Raw genomic sequence first — 17,778 nt, 5'->3', positions numbered from 1 at the left:
AAGTACAGTTCGGAATTTTTTTGTTTTCTTACAGCTAACAATTTTTCTTCCTTTTTTTCTTGTTGAAGGTATTAAGAGTAAAACTCTAGGGCATCAAAACACTTTTAATAAGACGAACATTAAGAACCATTCATGTATGACCTTAAAGATATACCATACCTCAATATGTGACAAAGCTATGGCTGTATCTGCAGTGGGTTCCACCTGGATTGTCTCCCCTGTCCACAAGGGACACTCATCCTTATGGTCGGTCCCCCCACTACAATTAACCATGAGAAGGTAGCCCTCATCCCTTTGGTTCATATCGTGGGACCCAGTCAGGTCCTCTCGACCACAAGTCACGTTCAGCAGTTGGATGATAAGCTGGCGACTATCCACAATACTGGAAGGGATAAACATGAGGTAGCCCGTGTTCAGCGGAGCCTCAACCTGTGTATACAATGATAAATTGTTTACATTTGGGTAAATGTTTAGTATAACAGTTCTGATTATTACAACAAAGACATAAGAAATATATCACACATACTTGTTGCAATGGTGTCATCAAAATATTCACTCTTTCATCAATAACAGGAAACATCATAAGGATACTGGCACCTACCTATGAATGGTCTTTTTTAGTTATGTAAACTTGAAATTTTCTCAAAAACGTTTTGTCTCTCATTTTCTTTCATTTAATAATCCTCGCTTTGTCATTGAAAATACAGTCAAACCTGCTCTAACGACCCCCTGTATATAACGACTGCCTGTCTATAACGACCGGTTTTAAGATTCCCCGTGAGCTTTTACTATATTACGACCCTCTGTATAGCGACTACCTGTCTAATGTGGCTAACGACCGGTGATTTCGGAACGGCGGTCGCTAATTTGTTTTCTATAGCGACCGATTTCTGTCAGCCATCTTCTGCTCTCGGCAGTCATCCCTCATAAAATCCCCGGAAAATTCAGACACATCGACCCTGGCTTGATTATACAAACAAAGGACCACCACAACCCTGGCCTGAGTATATAAACAAAAGACCCCTACCACCTGTTAGCCTATAATTACTGTAGCTGCCCTGGCCTGGGGCTCGGTAAGAGAGGAGTCGGGTCACCATGCGTGTCGGTATTACATTACAACTGTGCACAGGTGGTTTCATTTGACACGGTCAGTTAATTTTGTGATTACAACTAGGATACATCACTTCAATAACAAACACTGGTCATATCTGTCAACAAGATTTACTCACATGAAAGCCAATAATGCCTTTCTTAATCGTAGCTGTCGGTACTAGCGTTTGTACTGCCGCCATCTTTAATTAGTCAATACTAATAAAAAGTCGTAAACTGACACAAATATCCGGATTTCAATGTGGGTCAAAAAAAAAATAATTTTGGTTTTAAGAAGTAAGACTATAACACAAAATAATTAGTAGTAACACAAATATAATTAATTAATTAATTATTGTGTATTCTTTTTCTTTATTTATGAAAGAAAGGGAGATAATTTGATAGATACATATAGCATTATTTCAGAACAAAATATTTAAAAAAAATTATCCATAAGACCATTTTGAGTTATATTTTGTGTTTGGGTCCACCAATCATTAAATATTAAACCCTTCAGATTTATAAAGTTTATGCATTTATTTAACTTCTGACTGGTTTTCTGAATGCCCTGTTCAATGACAATTTATTTATGGCAGTTTTAAGTAAATTGGTTGGTGCAATAATTTTGACCTGTCTATAAAGGCAACCTGTCTATAGTGACTGTTTTTCTGTCTCCCCTTGGGCGGTCGCTATAGAGGTTTGACTGTAATATAACTGTGACCTGTTTTTGCTCTTCTGATTGGTCCAAATTATATTCATAATAAAGAGGAATCTATAAATACCGAAACAAGTGAATTTCAAGAAAGACCCATCCTGTTACACATGTATGTAAAGATGCAAAATATATTAAAACCCAACAAACTCGGAATGTGAAGAACATACATATGGAATTTCAGAAAGATCTCTAATGTACCCCAGAAAAATTGTGCTAACAATATTTGTTAAAGGACAATGGACCACAGACAAAAGTGACAATTAGAACAGTCCACCATCAGATGCTGGAGAGTTATAGATTTTCCAAGAATACTCTATTAAAATACATTACTTACACAATTGTTACAAGGAATGAAATTTCTTTTGAACAGTCAAAAAAAGCTTACAACATTGTAATATAACATTTAATCATACCATGACATGGTCAGTTTCACGAAGTTTTTCCAGCAGTTGTACAGTTGTATCAGCAATATTGAAATCTGCAGCAATTTCCAGGTCCTGTAGCATGTAAAAAAAAAAAATAAAAATGATGGCAAAACTCATGGGAAGACATTTTCTTAGTTTTGAGAATAACATAACATTTTCAGACATGTAAATTATATTGTGGGAAATCGATGCTGATATTTTTCTTTTAACAAACAACAATATTACAATTAAACGTCTTCTTTACTCCAAGACTTCAAATGAATCTCATTAATGATTTGCTTTCCTATTCCTTCAGAACAACAACCACAAGAATGGCATAGATAAGGTGAACCCATATCACAAGTTACAGTAAATTGTTAGTTGATGAAGATTAAAGGACAAAATGTAGGTTATATTGATCTATTTTACACGACACTGCCTCGTGCAGGCGAGACCGTGCCCCAAGTAAGAAGTTTTCATGTCAAGCAGGAAACGTAGCCCAGACAAACTTTTTTCTTTGATGTAGGTCAAAGGTCAAAATGTAGATAAGTGACCTACATTTGATACATGACACACTGCCTCACCTTGGCGAACCCATGCACCAAGTATGAAATTCTAATGTCAAGCAATGTTGGAGATAGAACCTGAACAGGTTAATGTCAGACGGGCTATGAGATGAACAAGACGACGGACGACCCTAATGGAAATCTATAAAAGTAATGAATAGTAATATAGCAATATACTTTTTTTCAAACATACCTTACGTAATGTTTTAGCGAACCCTAGAGCTTTTGAAGCTCTCTCGCGTGCTTCATTGAACAAACTCTTGCATTTTCTGGATGTTTTCTGGAATGAATGCCTGAAACAAGAGAAATGACAATGAGAAAGATATATTGAATATGAATAAAGATGTATGCAGCATGACTGTATTAACCTGTGAGGTTGAAATCTATATCACCTGAATTTAAATCCCCATCTTGAATTTTATACTGATGAATATTGTTTATGTAGCTAAAATTGAGGCAGACAAAGAATTGAACTGTCAGAAAACAAACCTCAGCTCTAATATATGGGATTTCTCCTTTTCCTCCCTCTCCTTGTCTTCTTCATTCCTTTCATTGTCATTTCCTATAGAATCATCATTTTCATTGTCTCCATCTTCATCATCATCCTCGTCATCATCATCATCTAGAGCTGTCCAATCATACAATGATATACTGAAATCGTCGATACCAGAGTCCAGGAAATCAGCAATAGAATATAGCAGGCTACTGGCCAATGAACTGTAAAAATAACAACAACAAAATACATTCATAATTTCTCAAAAATACTGACATCTGAAGATGTATATCTCTGACCTGAAAAATTGAATCTATGTGAATGATATCTTGATCTATGACCTATTCTGAATCCTGCAAATTTCTATATTTCCTTGTCCAGACTTTGACTACTCAGCATCCATAGCCAAACGACAAATGGAAATTCAGAAAAAATTCATAATTGAAAAAATAGTTAAAATGTAGACAAGGCAGTAATGTCATAGACAAGCTCCAGATTAAAAAGATGTTTAATTATACAATTACCTAGCTATAAATTCTGAGGGAAACAGCAAATATCAAATCCTTACAGACAGGGATCAAGATTTAGCCAGGTTTTATTGTATTTCAGAAAATTTGGCATTATATAATAAAAGAAATTTTGACCAAACTGAAAACTTTTCTGTTCCACCAATTCAACAACAAATTTACCTGAATCGTTTGCCTGCCTCTGCCTCACCGCCCCTGACATGGGGACAAATCTGTTTGGTGAAGCTCCATTCCTGCTCCAGTACATTTTTGAGACTCCTGGAGGCTTCTGGTAGGTTTTGTAAAGTTATCAACCAGGTTTGGATGTATGTGAAGTAGATCTACAAAGAAAATTCCATTAATCGCACACATCTAGTATCGGCACACTTTAGACAAAATCAGTTCAGAACTAGAATGCAATTACTTGACGGACAATTCCAGATATTAAGAAAAGTTTCCAAACTACTTTTTATATTCCGTTCTTCATACACATTCATTAAGTATACAAATCCTACATTTACTTCTATAGTAGATATCAAAGTTTATGAGAGTCTTACTTCCAGCATCTTCCTCATATCATCGTCGAACTGTTCAAGGTCAGGAAAGTTTTCCTCCTCATCAGCAAACTCCTCATCAGATCTAACAGAGGCCACCATTTGTTGGTAATACTGCTTCACTATGACAGCACCTCGTAATACATCCTTACACTCACGCAATAGCTGAAGTAGACAAACAAATTACCATGATGAATTAAATTCTATTTTACAGGGATCGGGAAGACAGAGGCAAGTTAAAGGCCATTTATACCACCATTGTAAAAATGCCTATGGGCCATTTGCTTTTATGTAAAACTTTAAATTTTCTATGGGCCATTAAGAATTTGATGTGCCTATGGCCCATGGCTAAGCTATCCTTCCCAACCCCTAATATTAGCCATGAACTACTGAGCCTTTGGTTGGGGACCAGAAATCAAAATTTCTGTTTACCTGTGATAAGAAAAAAAAATTTAGTAGTATATATATATATGCAGTGGCAGAAAATATGAAGAGAGTTTTAATTTTTTTAAGTAACTGTGTATTCCAGGAAGGTAACTGATGGAAATCATGCATGTTGTTTTCAGGACAGTTATTGACTTTGAAAAGGCTGTGGTTGTGTTAACCTCATGTTGAAGGATGCAGATTTACTAAGTTCACAAACAACGATTGACTGTAACCTCCCTCACAGATTGGATTAATAAGGTTAGTTTATTGGACTTCTGTTGATACCAGGAGAACTTTGTCATGTTTCTAGAGTTTAATTCCTAGATTGGCCTAGTTTCTGATGTGACAACAAAAACATATCAAAGACAGTTTAATACATGTGTGAATTACTTGTACAAGTTACCTCCCCTTGTACAAACCAGGCAGCAAGAGAATTAATCAATGATAAAACAGGTCATTATCTATGATTTTAACGGTTTTTTTCTATAATTCATTTATCTTATACAGGCATCTTTAACTAAATCAAAGCATAAATCATCACATGAAATCACAAATACTTTGCGGAAGAAGATAATGTGCTGTTTCTCTTTTTGTGAAGAAATGATTTGGTCCCATCCAGAACTCCCCGGGACCTATCAGTTAAATATTTACGTACAGGACGAATACTGAGGAATGATGGTTCTCCTTTGGGTCTCTGTTCCAGCCTAAGTCGCAAGGCTTCATGAATAACTTCCAGGAACACATTGAGAAGAAAGAGGTAGCTGGGTCGGAACGAGGGCAGGCCCATCTCTGTGAAGTGAGTTACCAAGGACTCCTGGTCAGTTTGGCTTGTACTCTGATGGTACGTCAATGATGTCGGGGACGCCAAATCCGACGGTAACAAGTCAAGCCCAGGTGAGGATGATAGATGGGACTTCTCTTCAGCAGGTGACTGAAAACATATACAAATAAGTATGTAACAATACAGTGAAAACCTGTTATTTCACCACCTGTTATATATACACGTACCATCAAACTCGCTTATAACTAAGAATTCATTCAGAATGTATTTCCTTACACAGTAATGCACCCGTTTTACCATAAACCTGCTTACCATCATCCACCATCATATTTCAATGGTTAAAACAACATGATCTTGACCTCGTTAATATTGCCAAATTGAGTCCAGAAGGACATGTACGCGTACATGCATGTGTTTAGATGTTAAATTGACTGACTGCCAACTGACAGGAAACAATTACCAGGGTAGCTGTGCACATAATGAGCGTGTGTATATGAACGTACATACATGAAATCATTGAACCATATAGCTATAGCTAGTCCTTTGTGGTCATTCTACAGGTAAGTTTCAAAAGTAATGATAAATCAAACTCGCTTCTGCGATTTACTTATTATACGTTTCTTTCCTTCATATCTAAAATGAACACACCAAAAGCAAATTTAGATTTAAATTTTGATGACAGCAAAAAATTAACACAGCCCCGCCCCCTACTATAGGTGAGGCAACGATGGGAATCAACACAGGTACCGTTGTCAGATTTCTAGAACACAAGCATATTCTACTACAGACATTCAGAAATAATTCTCTTCAACAGTTTGTTTTGTCAGTTGGTCATGATCAGTCCATGGGAAAACGAATGACAATTGATACATTTTTTGACACACAGTAGAACATGCATGCACACAGTTAAATAAACAAGGTAACATTGAAAATCATTTTACGATTACTGTACATTAATGCGATGAAAATTACGATGACATTCTTAGGAAAATAATTAAATTGCATTTGTTATCAAATCATATCTATACAATTCGATGCAGTATTTTGATAAATAAATTGCTTTTGACAGAATAAATTTTCTGAAGTCATTTTTGATTTCCAAATTAAGTCTTGACGAGTTGTTGTGGAAATATATATGTAAACTGTATACTGTATAGTACAGTGTTTGGACAGCAAACTCAAGTTTGAACAACAAATTTAAACCTGGTATATACACAGGGGCTTGGCACGATTTTCCAAATGATAGTCTATATATATATGTATATAGTATCAAGGGTAGTAACTACAAAGAGGGGGAAGACGAACGTATTTAAAAAAATATAATTTGTCGTATTCTGCGGGTCAAAAATCTTAGTGACACATACATTACCTTAAAGAGAAATGTTTTATCTTTCCAATGAGTGTTCGATGAACAAAATTGGCCAAGTATTATCCAAGTTATGACCTGACGAATTCGGAAATAGATGCCGAAATGGCTAGGTCGGAATCTCCCTGTCCGGTTGAATAGTCGCCTCGCCTCTAATGGGTACCTCAATAACCATTCAGAAATCGAAAAATCGACGCTTGCAGTGGTATACAGTAACCATAACTATGTCAATATAGGATGTTGGTTGGTTATGTTATCCGTCATGTGCCATAGCCAATTCCATATTACATCACCGAGCTTACCGTCTTCAAAAACACCGCCATCTTTCCCTAACCTTTCGTGATTTTGTTTATGTCGTTACAGTGGTCGTACAGCCAAGAAGCGTTCCGAATGAAGGGAAAGATGGTGGTTCTTTTTGAAGACGGTAAGCTCGGTGATGTAATATGGAATTGGCTACGGCACATGACGGATAACATAACCAACCGACATCCTATATGGACATAGTTATGGTTACTGTATACTGCTGCAAGCGTCAATTTTTCGATTTCTGAATGGTTATTGAGGTACCCATTAGAGGCGAGGCGACTATTCAACCGGACAGGGAGATTCCGACCTAGCCATTTCGGCATCTATTTCCGAATTCGTCAGGTCATAACTTGGATAATACTTGGCCAATTTTGTTCATCGAACACTCATTGGAAAGATAAAACATTTCTCTTTAAGGTAATGTATGTGTCACTAAGATTTTTGACCCGCAGAATACGACAAATTATATTTTTTTAAATACGTTCGTCTCTTCATACACATTCATTAAGTATACAAATCCTACATTTACTTCTATAGTAGATATCAAAGTTTATGAGAGTCTTACTTCCAGCATCTTCCTCATATCATCGTCGAACTGTTCAAGGTCAGGAAAGTTTTCCTCCTCATCAGCAAACTCCTCATCAGATCTAACAGAGGCCACCATTTGTTGGTAATACTGCTTCACTATGACAGCACCTCGTAATACATCCTTACACTCACGCAATAGCTGAAGTAGACAAACAAATTACCATGATGAATTAAATTCTATTTTACAGGGATCGGGAAGACAGAGGCAAGTTAAAGGCCATTTATACCACCATTGTAAAAATGCCTATGGGCCATTTGCTTTTATGTAAAACTTTAAATTTTCTATGGGCCATTAAGAATTTGATGTGCCTATGGCCCATGGCTAAGCTATCCTTCCCAACCCCTAATATTAGCCATGAACTACTGAGCCTTTGGTTGGGGACCAGAAATCAAAATTTCTGTTTACCTGTGATAAGAAAAAAAAATTTAGTAGTATATATATATATGCAGTGGCAGAAAATATGAAGAGAGTTTTAATTTTTTTAAGTAACTGTGTATTCCAGGAAGGTAACTGATGGAAATCATGCATGTTGTTTTCAGGACAGTTATTGACTTTGAAAAGGCTGTGGTTGTGTTAACCTCATGTTGAAGGATGCAGATTTACTAAGTTCACAAACAACGATTGACTGTAACCTCCCTCACAGATTGGATTAATAAGTTAATTTACTGGACTTCTGTTGATACCAGGAGAACTTTGTCATGTTTCTAGAGTTTAATTCCTAGATTGGCCTAGTTTCTAATGTGACAACAAAAACATATCAAAGACAGTTTAATACATGTGTGAATTACTTGTACAAGTTACCTCCCCTTGTAAACCAGGCAGCAAGAGAAATAATTTACAGGTATGCAGAAAATAGTTTGCAATAATCAATGATAAAACAGGTCATTGTCTATGATTTTAACGTTTTTTTTCTATAATTCATTTATCTTCTACAGGCATCTTAAACTATATCAAAGCATAAATCATCACATGAAATCAAAAATACTTTGCGGAAGAAGATAATGTACTGTTTCTTTTTTTGGGAAGAAATTATCCATCCAGAACTCCCAAAGACCTTTCAGTTCAAAATTTACGTACAGGACGAATACTGAGGAATGATGGTTCTCCTTTGGGTCTCTGTTCCAGCCTAAGCCGCAAGGCTTCATGAATAACTTCCAGGAACACATTGAGAAGAAAGAGGTAGCTGGGTCGGAACGAGGGCAGGCCCATCTCTGTGAAGTGAGTTACCAAGGACTCCTGGTCAGTTTGGCTTGTACTCTGATGGTACGTCAATGATGTCGGGGACGCCAAATCCGACGGTAACAAGTCAAGCCCAGGTGAGGATGATAGATGGGACTTCTCTTCAGCAGGTGACTGAAAACATATACAAATAAGTAACAATACGTTGAAAACCTGTTATTTCACCACCCGTTATATATACCATCAAACTCGCTTATAACTAAGAATTCATTCAGAATGTATTTCCTTACACAGTAATGCACCCGTTTTACCATAAACCTGCTTACCATGATCCACCATCATATTTCAATGGTTAAAACAACATCATCTTGACCTCGTTAATATTGCCAAATTGAGTCCAGAAGGACATGTACGTACTGCCAACTGACAGGAAACAATTACCAGGGTAGCTGTGCACATAATGAGCGTGTGTATATGAACGTACATACATGAAATCATTGAACCATAGCTATATATATATATAGCTAGTCCTTTGTGGTCATTCTACAGGTAAGTTTCGAAAGTAATGATAAATCAAACTCGCTTCTGCGATTTACTTATACGTTTCTTTCGTTCATATCCAAAATGAACACACCAAAAGCAAATTTAGATTTAAATTTTGATGACAGCAAAAAATTAACACAGCCCGGGGGGGGGGGGGCCCCGCCTCCTACTATATAGGTGTCAGAGGCAACGATGGGAATCAACACAGGTACCGTTGTCAGATTTCTAGAACACAAGCATATTCTACTACAGACATTCAGAAATAATTCTCTTCAACAGTTTGTTTTGTCAGTTGGTCATGATCAGTCCATGGGAAAACGAATGACAATTGATACATTTTTTTTACACACAGTAGAACATGCATGCACACAGTTAAATAAACAAGGTAACATTGAAAATCATGTTACGATTACTGTACATTAATGCGATGAAAATTACGATGACATTCTTAGGAAAATAATTAAATTGCATTTGTTATCAAATCATATCTATACAATTCGATGCAGTATTTTGATAAATAAATTGCTTTTGACAGAATAAATTTTCTGAAGTCATTTTTGATTTCCAAATTAAGTCTTGACGAGTTGTTGTGGAAATATATATGTAAACTGTATACTGTACATGTATAGTACAGTGTTTGGACAGCAAACTCAAGTTTGAACAACAAATTTAAACCTGGTATATATACTGCCAAACTCTTTATATTGCCGAAATCCCGGAGACCAGAAGGTGGCGATATAATGAGGTTTTACTTATATATATATAAATATTGATTAACTTCAGAAATCTTTAAATCAGACTTTTTTCATTTTAGGACATAAAATTCTGTATTTATGTTCCTGATTTTTCTTATTTTACACTTTTGATGCACAAATTTTTTCCACCCGATTGCAATTTCAAGAAAAACATTGAATACGATTAATTTCCAACGGATCAAAACAAAATATATGATGCACATCAGATAATCTGGGAGTTCTAAAGAGGACCATGATATTAATTGTTCATCAATTATATGTGTGAATACTTACTTTACTGTTAGAGTCAGATACATTTAGTCCCTTTGGTCTTTGTAATGCTTCCTTTGCTCTCTGTAAAGTCCTATCTAATAGTTCACGAAATCGTATAAGCATTTTGTTCATTCCCATTCTGCGTAAGGTTTTGTCTACATACTTTCTATAGACACAGCTGGTGACAACAGTCATGTCCTCCAGACTAGTTTCACTGGAAATGTGAGACAGACTGTTAGATGGGGTCCAGTAACGTAAAAATGGTTGCTTGACCGGAGTGGATGTATCAGGCATTTCTACTGTGATGGGGCTTGAGTTCCTTGAGGAACGAGCACTTCCCAGTGAAAATTGGACTTTTTTGGATGTTTTGATTTGAGGTGATGGGGTTCTGTCTTCTTCAGAGATGACATTTGCACTACTGTCATCTTCATCATCTTCAATATTGTCATCTTCACTTAAATCTGGCTCCAGAATTTCTGGTAAGCTAGACCGATAGTGACTATATGTAGCCCTTGGTTCAGCTGTGCAGGGTGTTTCAAAGTCTAACATTGGCCAGAATACATCGTTAAGGTGTTGAACACCAAGTATCTTACCTAAGAGTTTCATTTTGTGACAAAGATCTCTAGTAATATTCAACCATAAGTACAAAGACTTCACACGGTTTTTAAAGTTTGGTGTCCCATACAAAGGGAATTCTTTGGCAAAGGCTTTTGATGTGGGAAACAATTGCTCCAAAGCATCTAACTTGGTCAGGAGTTCCTCCACTTGATTTAATGCTTCTAGCTGTCTCTTTATAGAAATTGGACTCAGAGTCACGGTGTCATTATCAAATATCTCTCTCTTTGCTGCTTTAGCTGGAGAGAGCAAATTAATCTCTTTGATGCCTGCATCTACCATTTCTTCCCCCATGTCAATAGCAATTTTGAAACATGTAACTTTTTCTAATACATCAGGTATTTTGGCACGTTCAATTTTTAGTCTGTCATCACCATAGCCATGAAGTTCCCACTGCAGTTCCTGCCAGAGGAAGTCACTGAACCTTTCCTGAAACAGCTCCTGTTCCGTGCTCATTTGTCGTCGGTAGTATGGGTTACTACTTTTATCTTTTCCTTTGACATCTTTATCTTTCCTCCCTCCTTGTGACCCCATGTGGATAAGAGCCTGGAATATCTTATAGAATTCCACACGATCTCTTGGGCACTCCACATTTGCCATGGATTGCCTTCTGAAGTCTCGTCCCCAACTCATTCCTAGACCCATCGATCCAAATGCCCCACTGCCACTTAGGGTGAGAGGAGATGACTTAACCAAACCAGAAAATCGTCCAGAACTGTCCAGTTGTCTTGTTATTGTTGAATACAGTGGCACTTCCGCAGTGTCTGTATTAAGAGCTGTTAAATCACTTGAAGTTCTTTTCAAAGTTCGATCATAAGCCCTTGTAGTTGTCAGTACTTTCTTTTTAGATTCACGACTGTCTTTGTGTTTCTTTTCTTTTTCATTTTCTGGAAAATCTCTTTCGAGGTTATCGTCAGAGTCTACGCCACTAAGCATGGAGAACATTTGATCTCCTCGATATCTTTCCTTTATGACGTTCATAGGGCCACGTCCCAGGGACTTCCTCCTCATCTCGATCTTTTCTTTGTGTTCCTTCTGAGATACCCGATGTGTGTGAGATTGTTGTTTACTCTTTTCTCGTTTCATACGCCTTGGATCTGGAGGTGGTGTTATACTGTATTTCATTACATCAAATCTTGGATCATTTTCTGCATCTAATGATACACATGGTGAATCGTCATCAAAATCATCACTGCCATCAGCATCATTTTCTTCTACTGACATTGGACTGAAATAAAGGGAAGACACATTGTAAGTAATAACCAGGAAATTAAAATATATTCATTGTGAAATCCACTTGCAAGCTATTAAAGTTCAAAATGCATTATTTTATTTTGTATCCAAGGTAATGTAAATATAAACAGGATAGATTTGTTCATAACACTAACTTCTCAGAATTCTACAAAACATTTAATTTTCAGATTAAAATAAATCAAATGCAGATCATTATGACATACATACGAAGAGTACTTCTGACATAACATTGGGAAGCTTATTCTTTTGCAGTTTTTGAAATAAGTGAAATACGTGCTAGGCCTATAGGCCTAGATGAAAGTTTTATCTTTTGAGTGAGGACAGGATCTTACACTTCAATCAGAATGTTCACCAGTTGAATTCAGTTTTTATTGAAATTGTGTCATTATTTCCATATTCATACATTCATCAATTGAGCATTATAAGAGTTTACTTGTGTTTAATTTCAGTATGAGTTTACATCACAAAACACACAATTATGATAATAGAGGCGTCGAGCACGTGAGTAACAACATAAACAGTGGTAAGACAATTTGCACTGTCAACCCCATTGTAGTATACAAAAAATTCTGGCATCAGTCCACCCTAATAAGAAAATAACATCTCGAACGCAAATTCCGTATTTAAGATTAATTTATAAGACCAACCGAAAAAACATACAAGAAATCTGAGAAAAACGTGGCAAATGAAGCGCAGAGGTAGTGCACGCTTCCTACAGACGAGTGCTACTCTGCAACTGTCCAAGGACAGAGAGCAGACTGACATTTTTTGCAGACGGGCACCACCAAAAATCGTATGCATACTTAAAAATGCATGCCGAATGCACAATCAGACCAGGTGCAATGTAAGAACTAATGTTCGATGCATAAGTAGACGGAAATTTACTCACAAATCATCCTGCAATGGATTATAATCTTCCACTGGCGAGACGGACACAAGGCTGTCCCTGTGTGGGTCCGCCATAGCTGTTTCCAAGTCACGCGAGTTCACGTTCAAGAAACGTGATTAACGATGCAGATTTTTACAGTCAGGTAGTCACAAATTAAACAAAATACATACTTACGCCTTACGTGTATCTACTTAGCATCCACAAAATAAAGTCAGTTATTTCCGCAACCATTCACAATTGACGATACGAAAGAAGTAGCACGTCAAATGTTTCTGAATCAACCTGCATGTAAACTCCGGGGATCGTTATTCATGCTTTGGAGCAAGCATGGTTAGCTTAAGTTTACCAACATTACAGTGTCCATAGTGTAGAACACACAGATAGGGGCCGAAGTGTTGGGTGGGGTGGAATTTGGATGAACCCCAGGGGAAAAACAATATGCCGCCGGAATGACCAAGATTAGTTTAGCAGCATGATTTAAGGAGGATATGGACTCGATTCCTAAAACAGCGTAGACAATAGCTATCTCTGAACGCAACCCAAATACATACATGTAGCCTATACGTGTATACGTAAAGAAACAAAAACAATAGGTTTTTACTTCGACGCTTTGATATACCTTTACTATTTAAATGGCTGGAAAAAATATACTTTACAAGTAGCATTCACTCGAATTCCATCGATATTTTTTTTATTCAACTTTGAAAATCGCATAGTTTTGTTCAATAAATATGCATAAACATGTACGTACATATATTATATAACATCAAACATTTTTTTCCGCGTGTAGTATACAAGGACATGTATATTAATTTTGATACGGAGCATTTTAGCCATTCAAATGTATTAGGTTCTATTGTTGGAACGAACATTTTTGATAGCCTTAAAAATGCCTTGGCGACTGCCTAAAGAAGAAAACAAATTGAAAATGGATGCTGTTCATATCTTAATTTCACAGAAAGTAATGAAATTAATTTTCTCTATATGTATGCTCGCGATGATCCCATGTTGTGATTGTCATTTGTGGGTAGATCCAAATATATATATAGTTGGGAAATGGCTTCATATAAGTTTGAAAGCCTTTGTCCAATCCTTTTATATATCGATGCAAATAAAACATGTTTTAATCAAATCGAAATATAATATGGCCGAAAGTTTGGGTGGGTGGGGGGCTTTGCCCCCATGGAACCCCCTTCCTGGGCGCTGCCCTGAACCAAGACCCCTCGCAAATAAAAATATATATCGGCTCGTGCCTATGGCGCTCGCATTAATTACTAAATTACTGGACCCCCCTTCGAAAATCCTGGATCCGCTGCTACCAGATAGCGGTTTGATTTTCCAATCAGTAAAAAAATTGATGATTTTACTGAAAAAAATACGTCATATACATGCAGTTATTTGTAAATATACATCCTAAACCTATTACGCCAGTTTTTCTAAACTCCTTGTAATTAGCATAGTTAAAGTTATATTTACCATCACCATGCAGTATACATCAACATAAAAAAGCAAACAAAAAGCAAAAACTTAAATGGAAACGGAAAGATTATCATCACTGGCAACTGAAGTTGCATATATGCAGGTCAGTGAAATCCAGCAAGAGACTGACCCACTCTAAGTTTGACATATAGATTATCTAGTTGATGAATCAGCGATAACAAAAGTAATTACTGCATTTTGTCAGTTTGATGGAATAAAAAGCTGTTGGTGTTCAGTTTGCTTCGTCACTGCCTACAACAGATAGCAGCCCGTCATATTAATGAATTGAATATGTAGACGCTTTGACATGGCCTCGCCGCTTTCACAATGCATTGAAAAATAAAAGGGTGTTCTCATAACACAACATTGGAAACTGGAAATTGTTAACGTATATATCAGTGTTTGCAATATGGGATTCATTTATTTCTATTCGCTGAATTTGTTTAGCTAAAGTTATTTCCTCTTGGATGTCTTAATGCAGACTTTGATCAACACATATGGCATGCCAAAGTGTCATATAATATACAAGTATGTATATATCATACTTAAGAGAAAAAATGGCCTTAAGGGCAGATATCTTTTTTGACATTATGCATGTTTTACTTAAACGTTAAATGTTAAATGACTTGAACTTAATGTAAACAAGAAATCTACACTTTAGGTCAAATCTTTTACAAATACGATACGATCGGGTCACATAATAGCAAACAAATATTACAAATATTTACCTTGAGGACAAAAAACAAAAACAAAAACTTCACCATTAATTTACGAGGGCTGATTGATAAGTTGTGAGCCTCATATTGATGGATTTGAATTTAGCCGGTCATATTGTATTATTTTTCAACATAATCCATTTCAGTATCTATACACTTTTGCCAGCGGTGTTTAAGGGCCTCGACATCACTTTTATAGAACTCATTTTCTTGGCTGTTCAGAAAGTAATTCACTGCATGTTAGGGTTAGGGTGCCTGAAATAGCTGTTTTCAGTTTCGGAAATAGATGAAAGTCTGATGGAGCGAGATCAGGTGAATAAGGTGGATGCTCAATCAAGATAAAGCCACAATTGTAAATGGCAGCCATGGCAATGGCAGACTCTTTCACTCTAACCCTAACCGATTTTATCTATTTTGCAAAAGCCGCTTGTCTTGTTTACTTTAGAGTGCCACCTCGTCGATATAAACTAACCAAATGAGACCAGCCCTTGGGTACACGGCCCTATATAGTCAGAGAATAGTAAGACTCAAAACATCCTTGAGTACCTCCTTCAATACGAGACTCACAACATATCAATCAGCCCTCGTATGTCATATTGGCAAGCCTTTTTTAAACCTTAATTTGAATAATATGCACATAATGAAAATAAACTTTACATAATGGCAAAAGTGCTTTCTACCTTAAGGGAAATAAATTGTACGTAATGGCGTTTTTTCCGTTAAAGTAAAACACATCTGGCCATAATGAACCAATCTTTTACCTTAGGAATCTAAAATGTTTTCTCACACATCTAATGTTAAAAAGTGTGACTGAAACATTTTCATACTTAAGGATAAACGATTTGAACTTAAAGGCAATTGTAAATCGACATTTCTATTGTCACTTAAGGTTCTAATGATTTAACCTTGAAGACAAATACATTTGCCCTTAATAAGGTCAAATCTTTCCCCTTTAGTATTGTATGTATTGTTTTACACTTTGGCATGCCATAGACACTAGTTATAGTATTTTCTGGCACTTTCCATCGTTATGTTAATTAATAGTTTGTTAGTTTTTTTTCGTAAAAAAGAATGTGCATACAACTGCGTTATTTACGTCAATGGTAGCTACACACACTGTCCTCCAAAAGTTCTGTTACACTTGGAACGTTTAAATCGAATGCTAGCCAACAATATTTGAGAAAATGTGTTGTGATATCTGTAAGATAGTCCATTTGTAAGTGACGGTTACCAATTATTTGAAAAATACCTCACCTCTTTGAATTGCAGGGAAAGGGAATGGAGAGTCCTTTTTTCCATAATGTTCAAAAATGAATTTTGTTTTTACTGACACAAATAAAAGTAATTGTTTAACTGATTAACAGTAAAAAATGTAAGAAACGAATTTTTAAAATTTATGTTAAACAAAGAGGAACATTTCCAGAATGTTGCATTTTGAGGATTTCCATTGTGACAAAAACATATGCACTGTTGAAAAATGAACATGAGCATTTGAAATCATGAACGAAAACAACCCAAGAAGTTATGATTATAGCAAATTGTAATACAGATTTAGAGATTAACTTCGCTGTATTTTACGTAATAATTGTAACAGGACTTTTGGAGGGCAGTGTATGCATAGCCACTGCATGAATTAAAAATCTGAATCTTTTTTGCCAAATGTTGAAATTTTGTCATTATTTGGGAAAGGGCATAATAATGTTGTTATAAATTGTGCTCAATCCTATTTTCTTTTATTAATGGCAATAAAAATATGTTTAAATCAAATTATATCATTGAAAATCTATATAATATTGCAAGAGAGATACAAAAGCGTGCGTATGTAATATTATGCAGTCGCGTTTAAAGAGCGATAACTCTCACAAGAATTGCAGAACCTTACCGTTATCCTGCCTGTTTGTAGGATTTTAGGTGGAAATCGTTGTCCCGTATGTCATTTCCTGTAGCCGAACACACTTTAAAATCTAAATATCCACCAGGAATGATATCAATAATGTGTAATTTAAGAAGTTTCAATATATACATGAAATTTATTTTAACAAAAATAAACCACTGATTCATGAAATTTTACTCCCGAAAAAAAAATGTATTAAATGTCAGCGCCATATTAAGTTTGCTGAATACAAACATGTCACCACATGATTCCCGGATTTTTGCATAAAAAATGATGACCTATCATAACAAAGGTCATAACGTTTTTCATTAATGATCCGCTGACATTATTAGTTGTTAACTCGGAAATTAGTGACGGAAAGATTTTTTTATGAAATAATTATAGGCCTTTTGAAAATCGAATACAAA

General features: G+C 36.0%; 1 protein-coding gene across 1 annotated transcript in view; it reads right to left on the bottom strand.

The window, feature by feature from the left end:
- LOC117327157 (mitogen-activated protein kinase kinase kinase 4-like) overlaps window positions 1-13,365 on the bottom strand; it is a 28,724-nt gene extending 15,359 nt beyond the window's left edge. Inside the window, exons 1-9 of the mRNA XM_033884011.1 lie at window positions 13,283-13,365; window positions 10,546-12,367; window positions 8,873-9,148; window positions 7,772-7,933; window positions 3,957-4,114; window positions 3,264-3,491; window positions 2,968-3,067; window positions 2,218-2,301; window positions 160-429 (exon numbers count right to left, since the gene is read on the bottom strand). Coding sequence (XP_033739902.1) covers window positions 160-429; window positions 2,218-2,301; window positions 2,968-3,067; window positions 3,264-3,491; window positions 3,957-4,114; window positions 7,772-7,933; window positions 8,873-9,148; window positions 10,546-12,367; window positions 13,283-13,356 — 3,174 coding nt within the window. The 5' untranslated portion in view covers window positions 13,357-13,365. The remainder of the gene's footprint in view (window positions 1-159; window positions 430-2,217; window positions 2,302-2,967; window positions 3,068-3,263; window positions 3,492-3,956; window positions 4,115-7,771; window positions 7,934-8,872; window positions 9,149-10,545; window positions 12,368-13,282) is intronic.
- Window positions 13,366-17,778: the final 4,413 nt, after the last annotated feature.

Source organism: Pecten maximus, chromosome 5 (genome assembly GCF_902652985.1).
Source record: "Pecten maximus chromosome 5, xPecMax1.1, whole genome shotgun sequence".
Lineage (NCBI taxonomy): Eukaryota > Metazoa > Mollusca > Bivalvia > Pectinida > Pectinidae > Pecten > Pecten maximus.
Note: the sequence above shows the minus strand (reverse complement) of the source record. Positions and strands in the feature narration are given on the sequence as shown.